This window comes from Dicentrarchus labrax, unplaced genomic scaffold (assembly GCF_905237075.1).
Source record: "Dicentrarchus labrax unplaced genomic scaffold, dlabrax2021, whole genome shotgun sequence".
Lineage (NCBI taxonomy): Eukaryota > Metazoa > Chordata > Actinopteri > Moronidae > Dicentrarchus > Dicentrarchus labrax.
Genome location: NW_026136712.1, coordinates 10,246,171 through 10,268,865, shown reverse-complemented (window position 1 = coordinate 10,268,865; position 22,695 = coordinate 10,246,171). Strand labels below are relative to the sequence as shown.

At 38.2% G+C, this 22,695-nt stretch overlaps 1 protein-coding gene across 1 annotated transcript; it reads left to right on the top strand.

The window, feature by feature from the left end:
- Positions 1 to 123: 123 nt before the first annotated feature.
- Positions 124 to 17,872, top strand: nlrc3 (NLR family, CARD domain containing 3). Its single transcript, XM_051418494.1, has 19 exons — positions 124 to 405; positions 2,989 to 3,156; positions 6,402 to 6,665; positions 6,996 to 8,742; positions 8,823 to 8,909; positions 9,208 to 9,291; positions 10,060 to 10,143; positions 10,232 to 10,315; positions 10,431 to 10,514; positions 11,710 to 11,793; positions 11,967 to 12,050; positions 12,903 to 12,986; positions 13,372 to 13,455; positions 14,654 to 14,737; positions 15,018 to 15,101; positions 15,307 to 15,390; positions 16,442 to 16,525; positions 16,800 to 16,883; positions 17,029 to 17,872. The coding sequence occupies exons 2-19, from the start codon at positions 3,033 to 3,035 to the stop codon at positions 17,117 to 17,119; spliced, it is 3,405 nt and encodes a 1,134-aa protein (XP_051274454.1). The 5' UTR covers positions 124 to 405; positions 2,989 to 3,032; the 3' UTR covers positions 17,120 to 17,872.
- Positions 17,873 to 22,695: the final 4,823 nt, after the last annotated feature.

Sequence of the window (22,695 nt, the reverse complement as noted above, 5' to 3'; positions counted from 1 at the left end):
CTTAACACCAGTCATCATGTACTCTATCTCTCACTGCAGCTCTCATTTGTGGTTCAGCGCCAACTGCATAGTGGAGTAGCATTTTAAATAGAGAAGTTTTCTTCTCTCTGTTTTCACTGTTCAACCTGCTAACCACAACGAAGGAAGGCAAATTAGGCTGACAGGAAGGAGCTGCAACATGAAACAGTATCTCTAGCAGCAGACAGTAGTGACGGAGTCAAAGCACGGCAAAGTTTTTCTGATGTGTTTAATTTGCTCGCTAGTCTTCAACTAGGTTTCACTCCTATATACGCTTGACATCGTTCTACACCTGCTCTCTAGAATTATGGCATTACCATATAAAACATCTATCTGGGCAGCCTTTTACATCCTTTGACACCTACAGACAACTTCTACAAGCCCATGGTGAGTTACCTGAGTTTTGTGTACTGCACACTGCATTGCAATGTTTAAACTTCACAGCTACAAAAAAAAAATTTAAAACCGATTTCAGCCAGAGACTTTTAACTTTCCATCATGGCCTTGAGTCTGTATCAGCTCCAAGCCAATCTAATTTGGAATAAAATAAAGATCTTCAACAAACTTTCACTCACTTTGGGATAAGCTACAATATATTTCTGACATGTGCTGGCACTTCCTTATTAACATGTTTTATTTAATGTGCAACTGATCTGTCTGGCTTTTTTCTTCACACAGCGTGTTGCTGGCGTGCTTGAATCATGCAAATCATACTTCTACTTATGTTTTTGCTTTGCACTGATGATGATGATGATAATGAATTTTACAGACTTGTGTGGGCATTTGTCAGTTTAACGCAGTTGCAACTGTTTGGCACTCTCACCAACACATTTCTACAGCATCGGTTTTATGTTATTTAGACGTTTTGACCATTAAGGCTGACAGTAACCTTAACAGCGGAAGCAGGCGAGCTGTCTCGGTCTCAGGTCTGGGTTTTTGAATTCACTTCCTTTGAGAGAAGTTACGTGATCAGCAACAAACCACACAGGAAGGCATTCGCTATTTCCCGTTTGTCTCAGTGAAACCTCAAACATAATTCAAGTTTATGTTTGCAGTGCTCTCGCTGCAGTTTTGCAAATATGCTGTGATATGAAATCATACAAATAATACACCTTATTCATGTGCCACATCTCATACAATGTGCTTTGCAAAAGAATATATATGTGATATAAGATACAAAATATTCTATAGGTAAAGTCAAGCAGCATGCGTGTTTGTATTTTGTTTTAAACTAAAACTGAGTCTGTTCTAGAGTCTGTGTAAAGTAAATGCTATTTGCTTCAGGAACAGCTGATGTGAGAGTCAGCAGAACACAGTGACCTGTAACAAACTTTCTGACAGTGAAAGTGTATATTTTCATCAATAATGTTAATTAAGAAAAACAACGAGAAGCACACACATGTTTTTACTTATTTAACCTAATTAGACCTCTTATAACTGAGCGTGGGCAGACAGTGACGTCCTCTTCGCTTCCCAGTACAATTGTTAGGTGTGACAATTTACTACCTTATTTTTCTTATTGATTGAAGATTCACGATGTACATCCCACCCTGCTTCAACCTGAACAAATCCCTGATGAGCCAAATTAATGGAAAACACTTGAGCAGGGGTGCAAGACCTTTAAAGTTACAGTGAAACAAAATGCAATTAATGTCTTTTATTTAAGTGACAAGTGTGATTTGAATCAAATTGTTCAACTGTGATTGTGTTGTTCAAAAGTGGGAGATTACCTCCTTCACTTTAGTTGACCAGGAGGAGGATTAGATTAGACCTCAAGCACATGCCTGTTAAATGTAAATCAAGTGGCTGGAATCCAAACACACACCTAACATACAGCTATCGGTCAAGCATGGTTTTATATGACGGGCAGGGTTAGCTTGTCATCCCAAATAACGTTTGGTTGAATTAATTTGTAGCTTTTATGACATAACCAGCTCATTACAGCAAGTAAGATGAAAGCATGGATAAGAGATAAAAGGCCTGGCCGCGGTAAAGATCTTTATTTGATAGAAAAACACTTAGTTCTTTGTCAAATGACATGGTAAAAAAACAGTGGCATACTGTGAAGTGGGTTGCCTGTAGTGAAAAGACCCCCCCCAAAAAAAAAAAAAAACAGAATGAATATTCAACTCTAACACAACTCTAAAGGAATGATCATGTTTCTCCGTAACTGCTGGATGTGTAAACAGCTGTTTGCTAACAAAGTTTGGCATATAAGCTCTGAAGGTGATGATATGTAAATGTTTACAACTTGTTTCTGCAGCCTAAAAAAATATAGCAGGTTTGCTCAACATGATTAACATATCACATGCAGACGGGTAGCGGTGTTTTTGGCATGATCTATTCGGACAAAACCAATTCTCGCGTAATTTTATCAGAAATGTCAAAGTTGTTGGCCTAAGGTTATTTTGTGTCACTGACATCAGTTAATACATAATTCATACTAGGGCAGATGTCTCTATTTTTCTTGTTGTTGTCTCAGTTTGTCAAAGCACTATGACATTTGCAATGTATATTAAAATGCCTACATATGAATATGCTTGATGCTTTGAAAAAGCTAGAACTGCAGCACATTTAGCTAATGTAGCTGTATAATGCGTCACAAGAGCAGCTGTCATCTGCAGTAAATTAATATATATGTTCTCAGTGTATGCAGAAAGCAAAATATCCATCTGTTAATCCAAGCTGCCTCATTGAAAATCAAAATAGATATTAATAATATCAGTGAAAGCTTTAGAGCAAATTGTTCTGTACACTGCAGACATTGTCTGGTATGTTTCATATCCTTTTCAAAAGAAATACTGAACCAGAAATGCATGAGTTTATACACAATATAGTAAATTCACATTTGGAGCATTAAGTTTTTGGAAGATATTGAAGCCTCAGTCAATTTCTTCATCCCCCTTCATCACAGCCTCTCATTCCAAGTCTAAGGTAGTTGTGTACATAATGACGTTTTGTATTGTGTAGACACAAACTGGAACGTCTGAGGGCAGAAATGATCAAACTTTTTCATGGAGAAGAAAGCACATTATGATTCGATCATGGACCGAAGCAAGCGCATTATGTGGCAGGACGACTGCTACGTTGATCTTCAGTCTACGGCCTGCTCCGTCTTGTCACAGGCAGAAACAGAGGGTAAGAGTTTCTTCAACAGATTCATCATTTCTCACATGCACTTTAGAGTGGTTCATGTCAGAAGCTGCTTTCCTTCGTGTCCCAAATGTCTTCTACCCTTTCAATCTTTCTTTTACTTAATTTTGAGCAAACAAGCATAGTACCAGCTCCTGACAGACAGTAAGATGCGAGCAATCAGTTGTATGCAATTGATCTATATAAGTAATAAAGATGGTTATAACTGCATCATTAAAGGGAATGTACATGAAGTAAAAAAGACATGTACTGTACTTTCATTTACAACAGAGCAAATATTGTTCTCCAGTTCCATTATACTGAAGATCAATCTTCAGTTATGATTTACTACTTTGACATTATCAGCCATATCTCCCACACCGTGCTGTATTCTTCCTGCATTTTGGTCTTATTATGAATGTTAAGCTACAGAGGTGAGATTAAATCCTTAGAAGCTGTGATCAATGAAATGAGATGAAAGGATAATCTATCCTTTGGGGGCTGAAGTTTGTAATTAAAGTCTTCCAAATGAAGGGGGGAAAGTTATGACAACCAAACAAGGGTTTTACCAGTTTAAACGTTCATAATAAGATACTGTTGAAGGAGACCAGTGGTTTCAACATTGTCTTTTTTTTCTTTTCAATTGAAGACTTTTACTTTTTTTCTATCATCAAGAGGAAGACAGCTTTTATGTGGCAATGTTTGGTGACACTGAGCATGATGGGGAGTTAAGACCAATGGGTGAAGCAGAAAATTTGTGGCGAAAAAAAGGACCAATTTGCTCAGACAAATGACATAAAACTGAAATAGGAGGGGTAGTTAGGACTTCACAATTATAAAATAAAACAGGAGACTGATGTCAACTTTTTCAAAGACCTAATTGGTTGGAATGAATTAAATATGAAGATTTGTATTCATCTAGATATGGGAATTTTTAACATGTTCTAAGAGGATTAAATTAGCGCTGTGTTCATGCTCTGTTTCAGGTTTCCTGCACACTGAATCATTTTCTTCTCTCTTAAAAGGAAATGGACTGTACACAATTATATTTTTAGGGTAAACATGACAAAGGCAGCCCTTACATACAACAAGGGTGTATATAGAGAAATATAGGGTGGCCAGAGGGTGGCATGGAGGTTTTAAGGGGTTAATCAATATTTGCTTGGAAAAGCACTTTTTTAACTCAAAAACAACACATAAGTGTGGCAAATTAGTAAAGCATTGAATAGAAATACCTAAAGTTGGCATTAGAAATCAATAAATTGTTTTATTTCCAAATCTTCATAATTTTTTTCAAATACATGTCTTTTTTCATTGAGCAAAGTCTATCATTTAGTCTAAAATGTATCCATTACACATTTCACATACATTTCCACTATTTAACATGTTTTTTTATTATTATTATTAATCTAAATTATTGTGTTCAATTTGACAACTTTTCTGACACCAAACGGGGTGGCCAGACATTTTTTAGGGGCGGAAGTGGCCACCCCATCTAGATCCGCCACTAACGCACAGAGCGTGCTATACATTTAATGAGTGAAGCTATTGTTTGTGACTGTCGCCTAGTTACTATTAATCAAACATGGCACACTGTTCACCACGTCCGCTAACCAGTTTCCTGGGGGAAACCCTGATACTGATCAGGAAGCTTTCAGGTGTTGAAAACTACTTTGATCTTTCTCAAGAATTAGGAGCCAGATGCCAGAGCTGCTCATAATGCTCTTTTTGAAACACTTAATTGGACATTTGTCAGATTGCATGCCAAGGAATGATTTTTTATTTACTCAAAGAGGATGAAGAGTCTTCACTTTGGAGATTTTAAGGCTTTTGGTGTCACCTTAGACAAAACAAATGCTCCTGATACTAACTTTTCAGGTTTGTATAGCTTTAAATTTAATATGTGTTTCTGGTAGCTTATAAGTGAAGCAAATAGATGAACAGTCAATATTTACAGAAATGTTTCTATTCTCTCCTAGTTTTGCTGAAAACATCTTACTTCAGATGTGTTTAAACATCTGCTGGGTGGATTATTGAAGGCAAATTAAAAATAGTGTGCTCTGAAATTGTGATGGCTAAAATTGTGTTAAGTGGAGTGATGTAAGGCTGGGTGTGGGCACTTAGGTTATGTATTTTTTGGGTAATCATGTCATCATATGTTTCACAAGCACTGATGATAATTGCAGATTATAGTAATTGCTACAGAAAGCTTAAAACAAGCTGGACATGATTGTGTGTCATTACTGTGCCGGGTGTTAAATTTAGGTCTCTACTAGTGATTAAATTGGCTTGTGGAGTTTGGAAAAAAAGACTGTGGGAAAATCCTGAACTATCTATGTTTTGTTTAATATATCTAATTGACTGTTGTGCTGTATGTTACGTTTTTGCCTGTAATTACCTCAATCCAGGGTAAAATGGATTAAAGCATTCAAAGGCAATTCCTTATAGGAAACAATAAAGGGCTCACAAAAATTATTATTATCCAAAAAACACCAACATTATTGCATAAAACAATACAGTGGTGGACTTTGGGTGCATGGTGCTGCCATGTGAGAAAAAAACCCAGCAAAAGTGCCCTCTTGGACGCCTCCTCTGTGGTTATTCCTGAGCTTTCTTCTCCTGTGAGATAAAGAGAGTTGTATGCTGTACAGATTGTAAAGGCCCATGAGGCAAATTTGAGATTTGCGATATAGACACACCCACGGACATCTATAGAGCCTACTAACATGCTTACAAGGAAGAGTGAGAGGGGTTAGGAATGGTTTGTGTTTGTGTGGGAGGTGATCAACTTACAAATTACAAAATGAAGGGGATGACCCTAACCATAGACATGAAATTCATACGAAATATTAGGGAAGCAAAAGATAAATGAAAAAGAAGAACAGACTTTTCTTAAGAATTACATTTCTTGTGCAACATGATTACCCAACAGAAAATTATATTTGAATATTAAAGGTTACGTTAAGGTTAAAGAAGCAGTGGGAAGCACAACAAAATACAACAGAATGTGTTTTATTGCAAAAATGATTGTCCTGTGGTGCACATAATGAGAATGGCTGGCATATATCCCTTAATAAATTGCCATCAGTACAGTACAGTTTCAGTGATAGATAGTGATCTGCTTGTACAGCCCCATGTTTTCCTTCCACCAGAAAGGGTTGTTCTAGCTAAAAAAATTGTCTTTGTTAATCATCACTTGATAATCTCATTAATCAGTCTTCCTTTTTTTTCTTCTTTTCCATTTGGTTTAGATCTTGGCTGGATCCAAAAGCATCAAGACCAGCTGCAGCGCTTCATTACAACCTCCTTTCTGGAGGGGATGTTGACCCACCTGAGAAAGGTCGAAGTCTTGAGTTCAGCTGAGGAGACCAAGATCAAGGGAGCAGGCCGGCTGCAGGACCAGGTTAACATGCTCACAACTATTGTCACTGGCAAAGACACTCAGGGGTCTGATGTTCTCCGGGGCTTCATAGAGAGCTCAGATTCTCAAGTGGCCCAGCTCATCATAAACCACGGTAAGGGGCTTAAAATGGGATTTTCTCTCTTTGTTGGTGATTCTTTTACAAGGTTCTGAAAAAATGCTAGCTCAGGTGGTAGAGATTACCCAGTAATAGCGGGGATCGTCATTTGATTACTGAATTACTCTTAACAGAATGTCAAAGTGCCATTGACAAAGATGTTGAGCCTCTAACAGCTCCTGATAAGCTGTTCAGTGTGTCATTGTATGAATGTGTGCCTGTAATGTTGCACATTGGAAAGCGACATTCTGAGGATGAAAGAGGTATACATTACCTGACAGTCTTCATATTACTCAAAATAACCTGAGCCACTTCCCTTTTCTGCAGATTCCATGGTGAAGGAGCACAAAGAGGTGCTGTTACGGCGATACGAGCAGTACAGAGACAGAGATTCGGTCAGCTGCCCCAAACTCAACATCTCCTCAAGAACCTTACTTCTGGTTGATGGACTTTCCGACCTCCAGCAAAAAGAACATGACTTAATGCAGGTGGGGGTGACTCGAGGAAGGAAAAGAAATCATCTCAGACAGCTGGGGTTGGCCAAACTCTTGGAGCCCCTAACCCGGGTCAGCTTACCTCCCAGAGTCTCCCTCACAGTCGGGGTGGCTGGTATTGGCAAGACAACCTGGGTCCGACACTTCATCAGACAGTGGAGCCAAGGGGTCATCTGCACAGATGTGAGCTTCGTCTTCCCTTTCACTTTTTCTGAGCTGAACTCATTAGAGAAACTTTCTGCTGAGAGGCTTGTGAAAATGGCTTTTCCCCATTTAACAGACCCCAATCTGATCCTGAGCAGCTCCTGTCGCACACTGCTCATACTTGACGGTTTGGATGAATTCCGCTGCACTTTAAATTTCTCAGATGCAGCTCCTTGCAACGACCCAAAGAAAGAAGTGTCCATTGATGACCTGGTTACTAACATCATCCGGGGGAATCTGCTCCCTGATGTAGCAGTGTGGGTGACTTCCAGGCCAAGAGTGGCCTCACTCATACCTGGAGGATTGGTTGACAGGGTGACTGAGATCCCAGGATTCAGCCCAAATGACATCCAGCTCTTCCTAAACCACCACTACTCTGAGAGGGATTTTGCCAGTAAAATATGGGCACACTTGGAGTCCTATAAGATCTTAATGGTGATGTGCTACATACCATGCATTTGCTGGATAGTAGCTGATACTCTGGTGTACATCATGCAGAGCGGAACACAAGAGAGTCTTCCAAGGACTTGTACTGAACTGTACACTCACTTTTGCTCCATGAAGGCAGAAGTAGGTGAGCCAAGAGGCCGGGAGCCTGTAAAGGTGGAGCAGCTCCATGGAAGCAATCGCAAACTGCTGGGGAATCTTGGACGACTGGCGTTTTATGGGCTCCTCAAACACAAGTACACCTTCAGTGAGCAGGACCTCAGGGCCTATGGAATAGATCTACTGCTAACTCAGTGCAGTCTTGGTGCTGGAGTTCTTGTTCGGGAGGAGTCGGTTATATACACAACATATCGGTTCACTCATTTGACACTGCAGGAGTTTCTAGCAGCTACTTTCTACCACGTCTCCTCCAAGCGGGCCATCTTTGACTTATTCTCAGAGAGCACTATGTCTTGGCCCAAGATTGGTTTCCAGAACCACTTTAGAAGTGCCTTTCAGCACTCGCAACAAGCTGAAGATGGTCACTTGGATATGTTTGTGCGCTTCCTGACGGGCCTGCTATCCTCAGTGGCACTGAAACCTCTTGCTGGGCTACTGGCACTCGGGAAAGATGATGGCAATCAGAAGGCATGGGCAGCAGGGTTCTTGCAGGGCCTCTTGGTCAGCGGGGGTGCTGTTGTGTCACTGCGTGCAGTCAACCTGGCTTATTGTTTACAGGAGCTGCAACATACAGAGCTGTTGCGGAGTGTAGAGGAAGATTTACAGATGGGAAGTCTAGCAGGGAAGTTAACTCGGGCTCACTGTGTTGTGCTGGGCTACCTCCTGCATGTGTCTCCAGAGTGCAGTGAACAGACCAACCTAACAGGCTCTCTGAACTACACAACAGTGAAATGTTTGCTCCCACAGTTGCTATACTGCAGCCATCTCAGGTCAGCTACCCAAAGCACTGTCTCCCAATAAACAAAAACTCAATTTGAAGGGTGCCACTTACAACTGATCTACTCTACAGGTTAGAGAATAATCACTTCAAAGATGATGTCATGGAATTGCTGGGAAGCCTCCTGAGCGCCAAAGACTGCCATATCCAGAAGATAAGGTGAGCTCACACTTACTTTTCAACTGCTTATTGAGGCAAAGCGTCATAAGAGCATTTTACAATTTAATAGTTCTGAACCACTGTATCAAATGAACTTGCCTGATTGCTCGCATAAATGGTGAAACTTTAATTATTACGAATTAGTGTCGGTCTTGTTGATTACAAGGGTTTAAGAGACACTTAGTGATTATAATATTGTCGTAGGGTTAGTGTGGTGATGATGAATGTGATTATCATTAAAATGTTGTACTATGTACTTGTACTATATGATTGTAACATATTTTATTCCCCCTCTCAGTTTGGCAGAGAATGACATCAGCAACAAAGGTGCTAAAGCCCTCAGTCGAGCCCTCTTGGTGAACCGGACGCTAACTTCTCTCAAGTGAGTTCTGCTTGTTGTCACTGATTGACTGATTACAACTAAACCCTTTGAGTCTATAAGAGGAAACTGGTGTGCTTGCTCTGCACTAAACTTAAGTAGCATGTTTTGCCTGAAGAAAAACAGCATTGTTTGACAAATAGAAAGAGCCAGAAAAAATGGGTTCTCCATAAGTCAAAAACAGGCCACATAACCCTTTATTTTTTAAATACTTTTATTAAGAATGAGGTCAGAAATGAAAGATGGATTTGAATGCATTCAGCAGTTGTGTGTACTGTAATACAAAATACATTACAACATATTCATTGCTGGCATTGGTTTATCACAATATCTGTGAATAATATTGTTAAATCCATGTCAGAGCAGATTATACTCTCATGTAAACCCGTGTGATTTTAAAGCTTTGCTTGCCTGCAGTTTATAGCTTATAGATTATTACTATTACCATTTTTCTGGTAAACAATTATTCAACATATATTGAACATGTTGATGCTCATTTCTATAAAATTACTTTTTTATGGTGTGTGTAGATTTATACCGAAGAATACAAACAAGTTCTAAAATTCCACTCACTTTTGGAAAAACATATAATATACTCTCAGATTTTGAGATATTACTTTGCAGTGAAGTGGTGTTCAATACATCTGTGGTCCTTGAATTTCATTACGAATTGCCATAATTGCTGCAGTTTCACAGGTACATACATTACTACCTGACATTTCCATTATTCTACAGTGCTGTGTATTATCTGACCATATGTTTATAATTTAGTCTCCGGAACAACAACATCGGCTCTAAAGGTGCCAAGTTCCTGGCAGAGGCTCTGAAAATGAACCAAGTGCTGGTATCTGTCAAGTGAGTATACACACAATGATTTTGCAAAATGCCAGTGTAACACTTAGACTTGGTGTAATTGGAATCTATTCCCCTAACCGCTCATCAGCTTTCAGAACAATGCCATTGAGGAGGAAGGTGCTCAGGCCCTTGCAGAAGTACTGCAGTGCAACCGCAAACTGGTGTCTCTCAAGTGAGTTGTGTTTGCCTTTTACCTGTGTTTATTGCATGTCCTTTGGATAGTATATGTGTGTGTTCATGCATATGATGTGGAGTAACCATTTTTTCTTCCCTGCATAATGATTCAGTCTACAGAAGAACACGATTGGAGCGGGAGGAGCTAAAAGGATTGCAGATGCACTGAAGACAAACCGGACTCTTACAAAGCTGATGTAATCTTAAATTAATACATTCATAATTTGCTGTATTCTTTCAGTCACTGTACTGATCGTGATCAATGTGTTGCACTGGTACACACATTTATCATCTAACCCAGTGGAGTAAAGACTTTTTCTATGTTCCTTATATTTTTTGTAGATTTTTGTCTAGGTATACTACGGTGGCCGACAAGGGCAAACACGTTGCAAACGGCAAAACGCTTCAAACACGGGAATGATGCAAAACCAAAAACACACAAACACATAAAAACAAATGCAACAGAAAAACGCAGCAACAGAAAAATGCTGCAATCACAGAAACGAAGCAGAAGCACAAACTTACAAACCTTCAAAACAAATGCCAAAGAAAAATGCTGCAAATACCAAAAACACACAAAACCCCAAAACAACTGCGAGATACAAACGCTGCAGATTCGTTCCACAAAACGGAAGTGCACCAGGCCACTAGGGGGACCTGACCTGAGGGACCAGACCCGAAAGCCATGAAGAAGAAGAAGAAGAAAGTTGGCTAAGTTTAATATTATAATAATATAATAGAAGAATATTCTTCTATAATAGAAGAATTATTTTAGTATTCTTCTATAATATTATAATAATATAATTATATAATATTATAATATAATCATATAATATTATATTATAATTAATTATACTATTATAATATTATAATATTATAAAAGATTACGGCCGAGTGTTTAAAAAAGACATAAAAGAAAACGTACCTTTTTACTGTCCTCTCCAAAACTTCTTCTTCATGGCTTTCGGGTCTGGTCCCTCAGGTCAGGTCCCCCTAGTGGCCTGGCGCACGTCCGTTTTGTGGAACGAATCTGCAGCGTTTGTATCTCGCAGTTGTTTTGGGGTTTTGTGTGTTTTTGGTATTTGCAGTATTTTTCTTTGGCATTTTGTTTGTGGGTTTGTAAGTTTGTGCTTCTGCTTCGTTTCTGTGATTGCAGCATTTTTCTGTTGCTGCGTTTTTATGTGTTTGTGTGTTTTTGGTTTTGCATCATTCCCGTGTTTGAAGTGTTTTGCCGTTTGAGGCGTTTTGCCATTTGCGGCGCGTTTGCCCTTGTCGGCCACCGTAGTATACACCGTGGCAGACCACAGAGCCTTTAATTGGGTGACATATTGTCAAGATTAATGATTTTGCTTTGTCTTAATGTGTCCAGTCTGTTTTTGTTCTTGTCTGCAGTCTTTGTAGCAACCAACTTGGGGACAAAGGAACAATCGCTCTGGCAGAGGCTTTGACAGTCAACCACACTCTGCTGTCACTTCAGTCAGTACCTTCACATTATTGCCTTCTCTTCAAGTCTACTGCTAATGCATTTTAATATTGTGGGTCATTGACAGTATATGTAAGGGAATTATGCTTTGGTTTACAGACTCTGCAACAATGATGCAGCTTGTCAAGTATTTCACGACTGTTGAGTTTAACTTTTCTTTTTGCAGGCTTCAGAGTAACTCAATCAGCAACAGAGGGATGACAGCCTTAACCAAAGCACTTCGGCTGAACCGTGGCCTTGTCTCCTTAAAGTGAGTATTAAACTTGAGGCTTGTCTGTGTTTTACCAGGTAGTTTTCCTGTATCAACCAAAGACTAATGTCATTCAGGACTTGATCCTGCAACAAAGTATCTTGAGTGCTCTCTCCTGTTTTCTTGTTAGTCAACATTATTAGACTTAATTAGACTCATGTATTATTACAGCCAGTTCTTTAAAGGAATAGTTTGACAATTTGTCCACAAAAACGACATTATTATGTGTCTTACTGAGAGTTAGATGAGAGGATACTTACTCTTATCTGTATGGTAAATATAGAGAGCTCAAGTCTTGACGTCATGTACAAGCTAGCCTTTGTTCCCCTTTTTTAACTCAGCATTTCTGTCTTTCATTCTGAATAAACAACAATTCCATTTTATTTTAATGTTATTTTACCGTTATTTGCATTAAATTAAATTATTTGCATTTTTATGGATGTTAGTAAGGTTTTCTTAACTCTGGAACAGGACCCCAAAGTTCTGGTTTCACTTCAAGCTCAGCTTTAGTACTCTAGAAGTTCTGGGAGGGGGTTGTTACCATTGGACAGACCCAGGTTAGCTGTTTCCCCCTGTAATTAGTCTTAATGCTAAGCTTAGTGAACTGAAGCAGCTGCTAGATGTAGCTGTACATGTACAGTATTAATCTTTGCATCCTACTCTCTTAAAATGGGGTGACATATTTCCCAAAATGTCAAACTATTCCTTTAGGAAAAGTGCTACTAGATATATAGTAATATTGGGCCTCAACACTAGTCAAATATGAAATATGGACACAAGACATCCTCAGCTTTGAGATGATTGGTAATTTCTTTCTTTTTTTCTCTTTTGTGTATTTTTATATCTCGTTAGTTTAAGGGAGAACTCAATCGGTGTGGAGGGAGCAAAGAACATGGCCCACGCCCTCTATGAAAATAACTCTCTACAAGACCTCGAGTGAGTCACCTCATTAATGGCAATGCATAGTGTAATGCCCTATAAAGGCAACAAAATCTCACACTGTTCAGAAAATGTCACTGCCCCAGGTATGTCACTATAGGCTATTGTATGATGGAAAACTGCAAAACCCATGAGATTACTGTATAAATGAATGTTGTGGCTGCATGACAATTTCTCCTCTAATAACCTTTACCCAAATACATTTTGTAAAAGTGGAATTTTCAAACTTCAAAGCCACATGTTTTATCAGCTAGAAAGTAGACATATTGCGAAATCAGTGACAGACATAGAATTACATAAAACGTTTATAAGAAAGTTTTGGATCGTTTGTAATATATTTACTGTGTTTATTTGTATGTGTGTGCTTGTGTGTGTATCTCAGTCTCACAGCCAACCTGTTGCATGATGAAGGAGTTCACGCTATAGCTGGCGCAATCAAGATGAATCAAGGCCTCACCTCTTTGCAGTAAGTGAGGCTTGTATTGAAAATACAAGCACACAAATAGACTGACAGACATAGCCCGCAAGGATATTATGCATCACCAGCTTAACTCGCTTTGAACAATTTTGAGCACCACGTTTCAGAAACATTTGTAGTAAAACACAATATCACACTATAACATTAGTTATAACATTATTCATTGGAAGGCAGAAGAACTGCTAAGATGGATCAGAATTTCCCCTTGTTGTCCTGTTAAAAGCTAGTATAAATAATATTTTTATACTAACTATTGATAAATTACTATATATAATATGAAAGGGGATGAAACTCTGCAGTTTTTAAGTTCACACTCATTGCTCTCATCAGTACGGTAGCCCAGGCGTGTCAAATGGACATATCCAAAGCGCTTTATTCGAAATTTATTTTTGATTTATGCTAACATTACTGCATAGCTAGCTTCATAGCCGAACATAAAAATGAAAATATAATGACATGTGCAAGAACTTTCCTCTTCCACGTGTTGGCTTTTGAATTTGCGTTTTCGAATTTGCAAAGCATTTTGGATATGCAGTTTGTTCTACACGTCTGGGGCCACCGTACAACAGCACTGTTGTTATCTCCTTCAGTCTGTTTTCTAGCCTGGCATCACTAGATCAATTTGCAAATTAGTCTGGAACATCTCAGTTCATTTTCGATTTCCTAAGGGTTTTATCAACAGATGCGGACCAAAATGCCTCTGAATACAATGGGATAGAAATACAATCAATCAAAGCAACAAAATGTGTAACGTAGCGTAGTTGGTAAAAAAAACTTGTTGGGAAGTTTGGCAAATGCGTCTTTCTTATCAACAAAAGTTTTAAGTGTAGTTGTTTGTTTTATACTATCCAATTTGTTTAATACTGAAGCAATAGTGGATTCAACAGAAACCGTTCCACATCAATGATAGCCATCTTGGTTGTTTAAGAAAATGCCTCAGCTGCCAATAAGCTCACGCTCCACTGTACAGTCATCATATCAGACCCGCTCCATATTATATAAGTAGATCCAGAGAGGGAGGGTGGCCACACACATCTGCCAGAGCAAATTCCGTAAAAAAAAAAAAAAGCTCTAAAACCCCACTCTATGCTTCCTGTCTATGCTTATAAGGTGATAATATATCAATATATATATATATCAATAAACATAAAGTTGACTTTTTGTGCCTCTCTTTGTATTTTTACAGTCTCCAGTGGAATTTCATCAAGTCCTCTGCCACTAAAGCTCTTGCCCATGCACTCCTTTCCAATGCCACAATGCAGCTCTTGGAGTAAGGCCAGGCGTCTGCCATTGACTGCCTCTTTTCACTCACCTCTTTTCCACATACTCTGTTCTCTGTAATTGAATTGATCTCTCCTGAAATTTCAAAGCTGTATTCTGTTAAGGAAGTCTGGGTTGAGATTATTGTGGGTGAATGACTAGCTAAAGGATTTTATTGACTGATCGTGGTGTTATCAGTTGCTAAACAGTTATGATGAATTCCAGTCACAGGGCTGTATTGGCTGTATTTATAATTTTCACTGTGTTTGTGTCTCTGTCTTTTGCTGCAGTCTACAGGAGAATGCTATTGGGAATGAAGGCGTCATTTTTCTTGCTGAAGCCCTGCAAACCAACTCGTCTCTGCGTACATTATGGTTGGCATTACAATCACTGATCAATATTTATTTCTGTTAAAATAAAATTTTAAAAAACAGGTGACAGAAGTCAGTTTTTATACATCGAAGTACATGTACATTCACGTAAAAAAAAGTTGTGATTGACCAAAATCTTCATGTGTGTCAATTTGTTTATTTCTTTTATTTACCCGTGTGTTCACTGTTTTGTGTGCTGTCTTTTTAGTCTGCAGGGCGTCTCAGCGGGAACAAGTGGTGCTATTGCAATGGCAAAGGCTCTAATGACAAACCAAACCCTGCAAACATTAGAGTGAGTCCGAGCTCTGTCTTGTGACAAACTGTTCCTTTGTTATCTCACATTCAGCCACATGCTGTTTAACAATCCAGCTTTAAAACCAGCAGAGCTCAGTCTTGTTCCTCCTGTTTTCTACTTTGTGAGTTACTGCTGATTGTATTACAGGCCATCATTTGTCTCGAAGAAGACCATTCAGGATGGTTGGGTTGATGAGAAGCATTGTTACTACCCTTGAAGCTCATTTTCTTCTTTTACTCTTTCTGAAAAACATTTATGCTGTCAGATGTGATAGCTTTTGATTGGTCTCTGTTGGATTTGGAACTTGTTTGTCTGTTTAAGCCTGACAATGCAAGCACATAATTGACAGTTTACTTAAAATAGACATTGTTTTGTCAGATCATTTGTTTATTCCGTAGTAACTGTCCCTTTAGCATTTTTAGGTAGATACAATAGATTTTTTTGAAAGGATTTTGTCTTAATTAATCCCTTGTGAGTTCCAACTTCCAACATTTTTGATAAAAGTTCAAATATTCTATTCCTCCTTTTTCTTACAACCCAGTTAAGGACCACTATTGGTCCCTAGACCTCAGTTTGAAAACAAGGGCAATGTTGCAAATCCATTTACATTGATTTGAATTTTATTTTGGGGATTAACTAAATACACATACTAATTTTATCCATAAACACCTTGGTTGTATAGAAAGTGTATTATGATTTTAGCTTAACAAAGTATTTTCTCATAGAGGGTTTCTTTCAATCTTCATGTAAAGTTCAATGTAATTGAAATTAAAATGTAATCAGTCTGTAGGTAATTTCACAAACAATCAGGCAAAAGACTTCCAGATGACTTCCAACAGAACAACACAGTGACAAAACAACCCAATAACACAAAATAGATGAAAAGGCTTAAAATATGGACAGAAAACTTTGTATTGATGTTTCAGGTTTTCAAAAACAGTGACAAAAGAAAACGTCTGTGAGAAAACACATTGTAAACTTCAAGTATCAATTTCCCAGTCCATTGTGAATAACCAATATTTTTATTTTTTTATTTCTACTGTTTCAGTCTACGTGGGAACACTGTAGGGATGGAGGGGGCCAAGGCTCTGGCTAACGCACTGAAAGGCAACAGAAGCCTGAAATCATTAAAGTAAGTCCTGACTGGAGTTTATCATGAGCCATGTGAACCTATCTATTCTACCTACTTTACTGTGAAAAACACATTTTACAAAACCTTATTTTCTGAAATTAAATTTAATTAAATTAATGTATTTGATTTGTAACAGGCAATTAACATTACGCTGATCATAAGGCAGCACAGAGCTCATATGTACTACACTGAACAAACAGTTTTCAGCCAAATCCAGAAAAATAAAAGCTTTGTACTTAAATCACTGGACATATGATTAAATGTGTATCATCAGTCTGCAGGAGAACTCTCTGGGTATGGATGGAGCCATATTCATTGCAACTGCCTTGAAAGGCAACCATCAGTTGACATACATCAAGTAAGTTCCTTTTTTACCCTTCTCTCTCTCTTTACTGCACGATTCTATGTGTTTGTTTCACCGAAGGCTGTATCTCAAGGTACATGCTGCCATACATGAAAAAATAGTTTTCTGTTCATATATATAACTAGTTTGTTTTCTGCAGTTTGCAGGGAAATGGCATCGGCGAGTCTGGAGCAAAGGTCATATCTGATGCTATACGAGCCAATGCTCCAGGATGTGTGGTGGACATCTGACTCTCTACTAAGGAAGGTTATAGGTGTAGCACAGGAATAACTGGCAGGCTGTGTCATCAGAAATATGTGTAAACTATGTAATTTAGTAACTAGTAATTTTGTTAGTTCAGTAACTTAACTCTAGCTGTGTGTTGGTGCTTGGATATCACTCTATACCTGTTATAGATAAATATTTGCATATTTATAATTACATTATTATTAAAATACCAGTTGCCATCCAATGAATAAAAAATTACATGGCACCAGAATTGAATGTAAAATACAATACACACATTTTCACCCCTGATGTGATTAGAATTTCTGATGAAAACATTATTTCATGAGGACTGGTCTGACTTCATAACTTTGCTGTAATCTTTGGCTGCACAAATGACTGCAAAAAGATATTTGTGTGTTATAAATACAACCATATATTTTTTAATGATGGTTGTTGGCACTAGAAAGATCTATTTTCATTACTATCAAGAAATTAAAGTTATTTATTTTTCACTTTATAACACAGGGTTGCACAATGAATGTAAATTGTAGCCCCTGCATGCTACACGCACACATATATATATAACATATATAAACATATTTTGATTACATTTGTTTCCTTTTCAAACTTTTGGTTTATGTTAATTTTCCTTGCTAAATCATCTAATCATCAATTATGTGCAAGAGTGCCAAGAAGCAAACAAAAGTAGATAAAACATTTTTTTGTAATAATAAAAAAAAAAAAACTTATATAGCAAGATTAAATTAGCTCTGTGACATGTTTGTTCAGTGTGAATCCTTCTATTAATCTGGTCCTCCTGACAAGCCCCTGAATGTGTGGCACTTATACATTACACCTAAAGCTGCATGCTCATTTTCACTATTCAGTTAACATAAAGGAAACGCACTGACACCACTTGCATGTTGCTGAGGTAACATAATTAAGTGGCTTAAGAAGTAGTTAAAGCTTCGACTGGTATCCATGGCAACAAAGCATCATTGAGTCACGCAGCAAAAGTGATGGCTTGAACAGTTTCTTATGGCCCTTGTGATCACTCTGTTCTCTTATTACTTGGGCTTCAACTGGTGGTTGAGAAAACCTAGAGACAAAGAATTCATAGCAGAGTAGATGCCATATTATTTAGCTGGATAACTGCCTAAATGGAGGGAGACCTAACTTAACAGCCCTTACTGGGTAGAAATTACTTTTTCTTCCAAATATAATACACTTTGGTTCACCATAGAGAAAGAAATGTCTTTGTTCTGTAGCCCCAGGCTGGAAGAGACACTTGACCACAGATACACACAAAAATAGTGTTTGAAAAATGTTTTGACTAGTCCCCTTCCAAAAGTTGAAAAAACAAAGTTAACAAAGCCCTTACCTCCACACATTTTGGCGACAGTCCTAATTGGTGGCACCAATCGAGCAAACTAATCAAAGACAGCCAAATGTTTTGTAACACCCCTTTTCCCAATGTTCATTTTGCTCCCTAATTTGTTGGTAACTCTGCCTCTTGGCAATGAGTTTGATAATCAGCCACTTAATATGCAGACTGCTTTAGATGTCTGTGCTGCATTACGCTGCTCAGTGTGACTTGTAAAGCTCTGTGAGGCGTTTTAAAGCAAGGTGTTTAGCACTTATAATGTTTAACATATTAGCTGTCTTAGTTTAGCATTTTACATACTAGCATTTACTAATTAGCACCAAACACAAAGTATAGTTGAGACTGATGGGGCTATGTATTTTGTATTGTATGTGGTTCCTAAACCAAAGTACTGGGCAAATTAAAAACATGACCTGATGATACATGAAAAGTTAAGAAATCACCAATGTCATTACAATTCATCCTGAATTGTAACATTTCACTGACAACCAAAATGTCAACCATATGATGGCACTGGAGGAGAAGTAAGTAGATCCGCAAAAGGGCATTAATGTGCAAATCCATCCTTGCAGTTATTCATTAGCCATTAGTGTGGCTAAAAAAGGCTGAACATATGAATGGTTTTAAGAATTATTTTTGGACCTGTGCAGTTTTCTTCCTTTTCATGTAACCAGTTAATTTAGGTACTTAATCATTTTACACATAAGGTGTGAAGGAGGTAGAAATAACATGACACTCATCAGCAATTATGGAGCAAAAACCTTGCAAAAGCTTCACTAGTGCACTTAATCTGTTAAGAGGAGGGTGTTGCATGGTCAGGAAGCAAAATATAGGGCGCATAGTAGGAAAGGATGGCTAACAAAAAGTTGACTCTAGACTGATTGTGAATGCTGATTGACCATTCGCTGGACCTTCTAATTGAACCAGGAATTTAGACCATCTGTGCCTTGAGACTGGTTTAATTAATGACAGAAAGTGACACAGAGGGATGCAAATAAGAAAATGATGATGATGAAGTTGAAAATTGATAAGTTTCTGTTTTTCAGTGTGTTTCATTTGTACGAGACAGTGCTTCATTACAGCACACAGGAGGTGATGGATGATAACGTAAAGAGCAAAATTTGAAATATCACAAACCGCCGGAGGTCCATCCAGAGACAGCTGGACTCATTAGAGTCCTTTTTTTTTTCCATCTCTCGTCCCTTCTGCAATAAGTTTACTGTAACTTTAAATTAATCTGAATATAAAGTTATTGAAATGCAAACAGTTATGTCTTGTTTCTATTTGAATGGAAATGGGGTGTGATTGCTTGTGTATGGAAAAAACTTTTGGTAAGTCATCCAAATTAAGAAGGATGATGTTGCAAAATGGTTTCGGGCACTGTGTTTGGTCACATTTCTACTTCAAACTGAGAATACAAATAGCAGCGGTGCCTGCACTGACAATAATTGCACAAAACATTTTCTTTGGCTTCCCTGTAATCTGCACTTTTCACCACCAATATGTGGGTTTTTGGCAGGCTGTGAGAGTGCAATTATGAGTCTCTTGTTTTTTAAACTATTTTTCAAATAATATGAAAAAAGCAAAGTAAAATCCGTCCAGACAAGAACAAAAACACCTAGTTTCTTTTGAATCCCATAGTCCAGGTCCATGCACCATTGATCGTCTCACCTTTGACCAAGCTGTCAAGGAGTGTGACAATAAATAACCACTCTCTGCTGGAAGTTCATGAGTGGCCACCAAATGTTCAGAAATTACTCAAACCCGAATTGGCTCGGGGCCACTGCTATGCACTGTATTGTCATCTAGGGCCACTTCAGTGTTCAAGTACTAAAAAAATTTAGTTTAGTTTACTTCTTTTTATTCTTCTTCTATTAATAATAACAACAAGGTTTGAGCCTTAGCTTCCCTGTTTGAGCATGATGTTGAATATTTGTGCTGCATCTTCCCTGTTCGCAATTTTAAAATAGTGAGTGTGGCGCAGAAATGTTTGTACTTGTATGAAACTGAAAAATTATTTTATGCCTTTAACTAATGAGTCAAAAATTCTATCATAGCTTGCTGTGTTAAATCCCATACTATACAGATTGCAGGAATTCGATTGTAGAATCCATGATGATGATGTAAACATTAAAAAGAATGTGGGAATGTTGGGAAACCAAACAAAGAAGGCCATGAGTCATTTTAAAAGACTTATATCTTGAAACCTGTAGGGTGCCAATATCCTCATCATTTGTAAAGTCTTAAATTTGGGATGAAACTAAAATGTATTATCAAAAGGAAGTTAGTATTGGTCTCGTGGCCTTTATCAGCAGAAGGAGTTTGCTTTGTTGTCATAGAAATGGTTAATTGTTACTGCCAACTCAACCTTACAGGGGCCATCAGATGCAACAGCAAGAAACCTGAACAAAGGACTGAATGAACACTGGAAATGTCTTTGAACACCACAACAAAAACATCACAGCATCCACCAGGAAAGGGTCAAAGCTCATTGACTAAAAGATACGGTCTCTGTCAGACCTCACCCAGTGACACATGTCACTGAAGGGGGATAGCTAGCAGAGTGTGCATCCATTTTGTTGCTTTGTTTTGTTTGGTAGGCTGTGAAACTGTGCAGAAAAAAGGTTATAGCATGATGCTTTTCTGTCAAGTGAAATCTAAAAAAGGCTTTTTATATGTTTGGCTTAGCACTCCGATGTCAGCTTAGTAACACCTAAAACATAGCTTTGTTCCCCTGGCTGCATTGCTTGTGTACAGGTCATACAGGCTGCGAATGGGTACGACTTTGAATCATCCATACAAATCAAACCGTTCAAACAAACACCCGCTTCGTCCTTGAAGGGATTTTGGAGTCTAAACTGGGATTCAGAGGCTAGATGTGTAAACAATCTGCATGCATATAAGTCATGCATACAACATTTCCAACGCATTGACTCCGACTGGTGGAGCATATGGCAGCCGTGATACAGATAGACGATTAGAGACATGTGCAGATCCATTCAGGGCTGTGGGAGTGAAAATCAGGCTTACTCACATAGGCAACACACAATTTCACATTGATTGAGATTTAAAAGACCATGCGTACGCTCTGCTTGATAAATCTGAGGCGGGAAATATCTGACTGAGGGTTCTTATGCAGCCTTTGTTCATCAACCCCAGAGTACCACTGCAGTAATCAGTTGTAAGATTTTCCCATCTTGCCACGATTCAAAACAAAGTGTTTGTGTTTTGTTGCTTTTGTCATTTCTACTGTTTTTTTCTTTTGCATATTCATCGCCAGATGCATGAAACACCTTCAGAATTTCTTCAAGTGCATTGACTATTCCATAATTGGCAGCCTGAATTCCCAATGAGATTTTTTTGACAGCTTGCTGCCTAAAAGACCAACTAGATACACCGCCTAATGATATACTATATTGAGCTAGGTATGCCAGTTAGTTCATTAACTCATTCCTCATATTACATTTTTTACATATAATTTCTTCCTCTACTCTCAACAAGGTAAATGTCCTCATATTCGTTTTAAAAAGAGATCTTTTTGAAAGACATTTTTGAAAAGAAAGTGATGATCACAGATCTCTCCATGAATAATTATATCATACAAAGGAACTGCTTTTATAAAAGAAAGGGAAAAGGAAATTAAACTCCTCAGCTACTGTATAATTCAAACCACAGGGAAGCCCAAACATCTTATAACATCAGCCTATGTGCTGGTCACAACAGAACTAAAAATACTGCAGTAGAATGACAGCTGTGACAGCAAAGAGGGATGAGTGGGTGTGATAATTATTTTGCTATCAGTGTAAAACACCAGCAGCTGTAGGAACACAGAAAGGTGATAACTGCAAGAACTTGAGTATAATTACGTTATATTTGTGCATAAGTCAATGTGGGCTGGCCTAGGCACACTGATGCATGACATGAACAAAATGTAGGAGTCAATCACATATATCCAACCTGAAACTACCTCTCATTTGACATCCTCACTCAAATTAGGCTCAATTAAAAATAATCATAGACTTAATTAGTTGTATTTTTCCTGCTGAGCTTTCAGGAAGGCAGACGTCCCTAAATTCATATACAGCACACCTGCCTGAGACCGTTTTTTAGAAATAGACTGTGATGGTGGTAATTATAGCTTCTTTCTTTGCTCATGGTTTTACTGACAGTTGAAGAGATAATGTGTGACTTCATACAGCTGAATATCCTTTTACA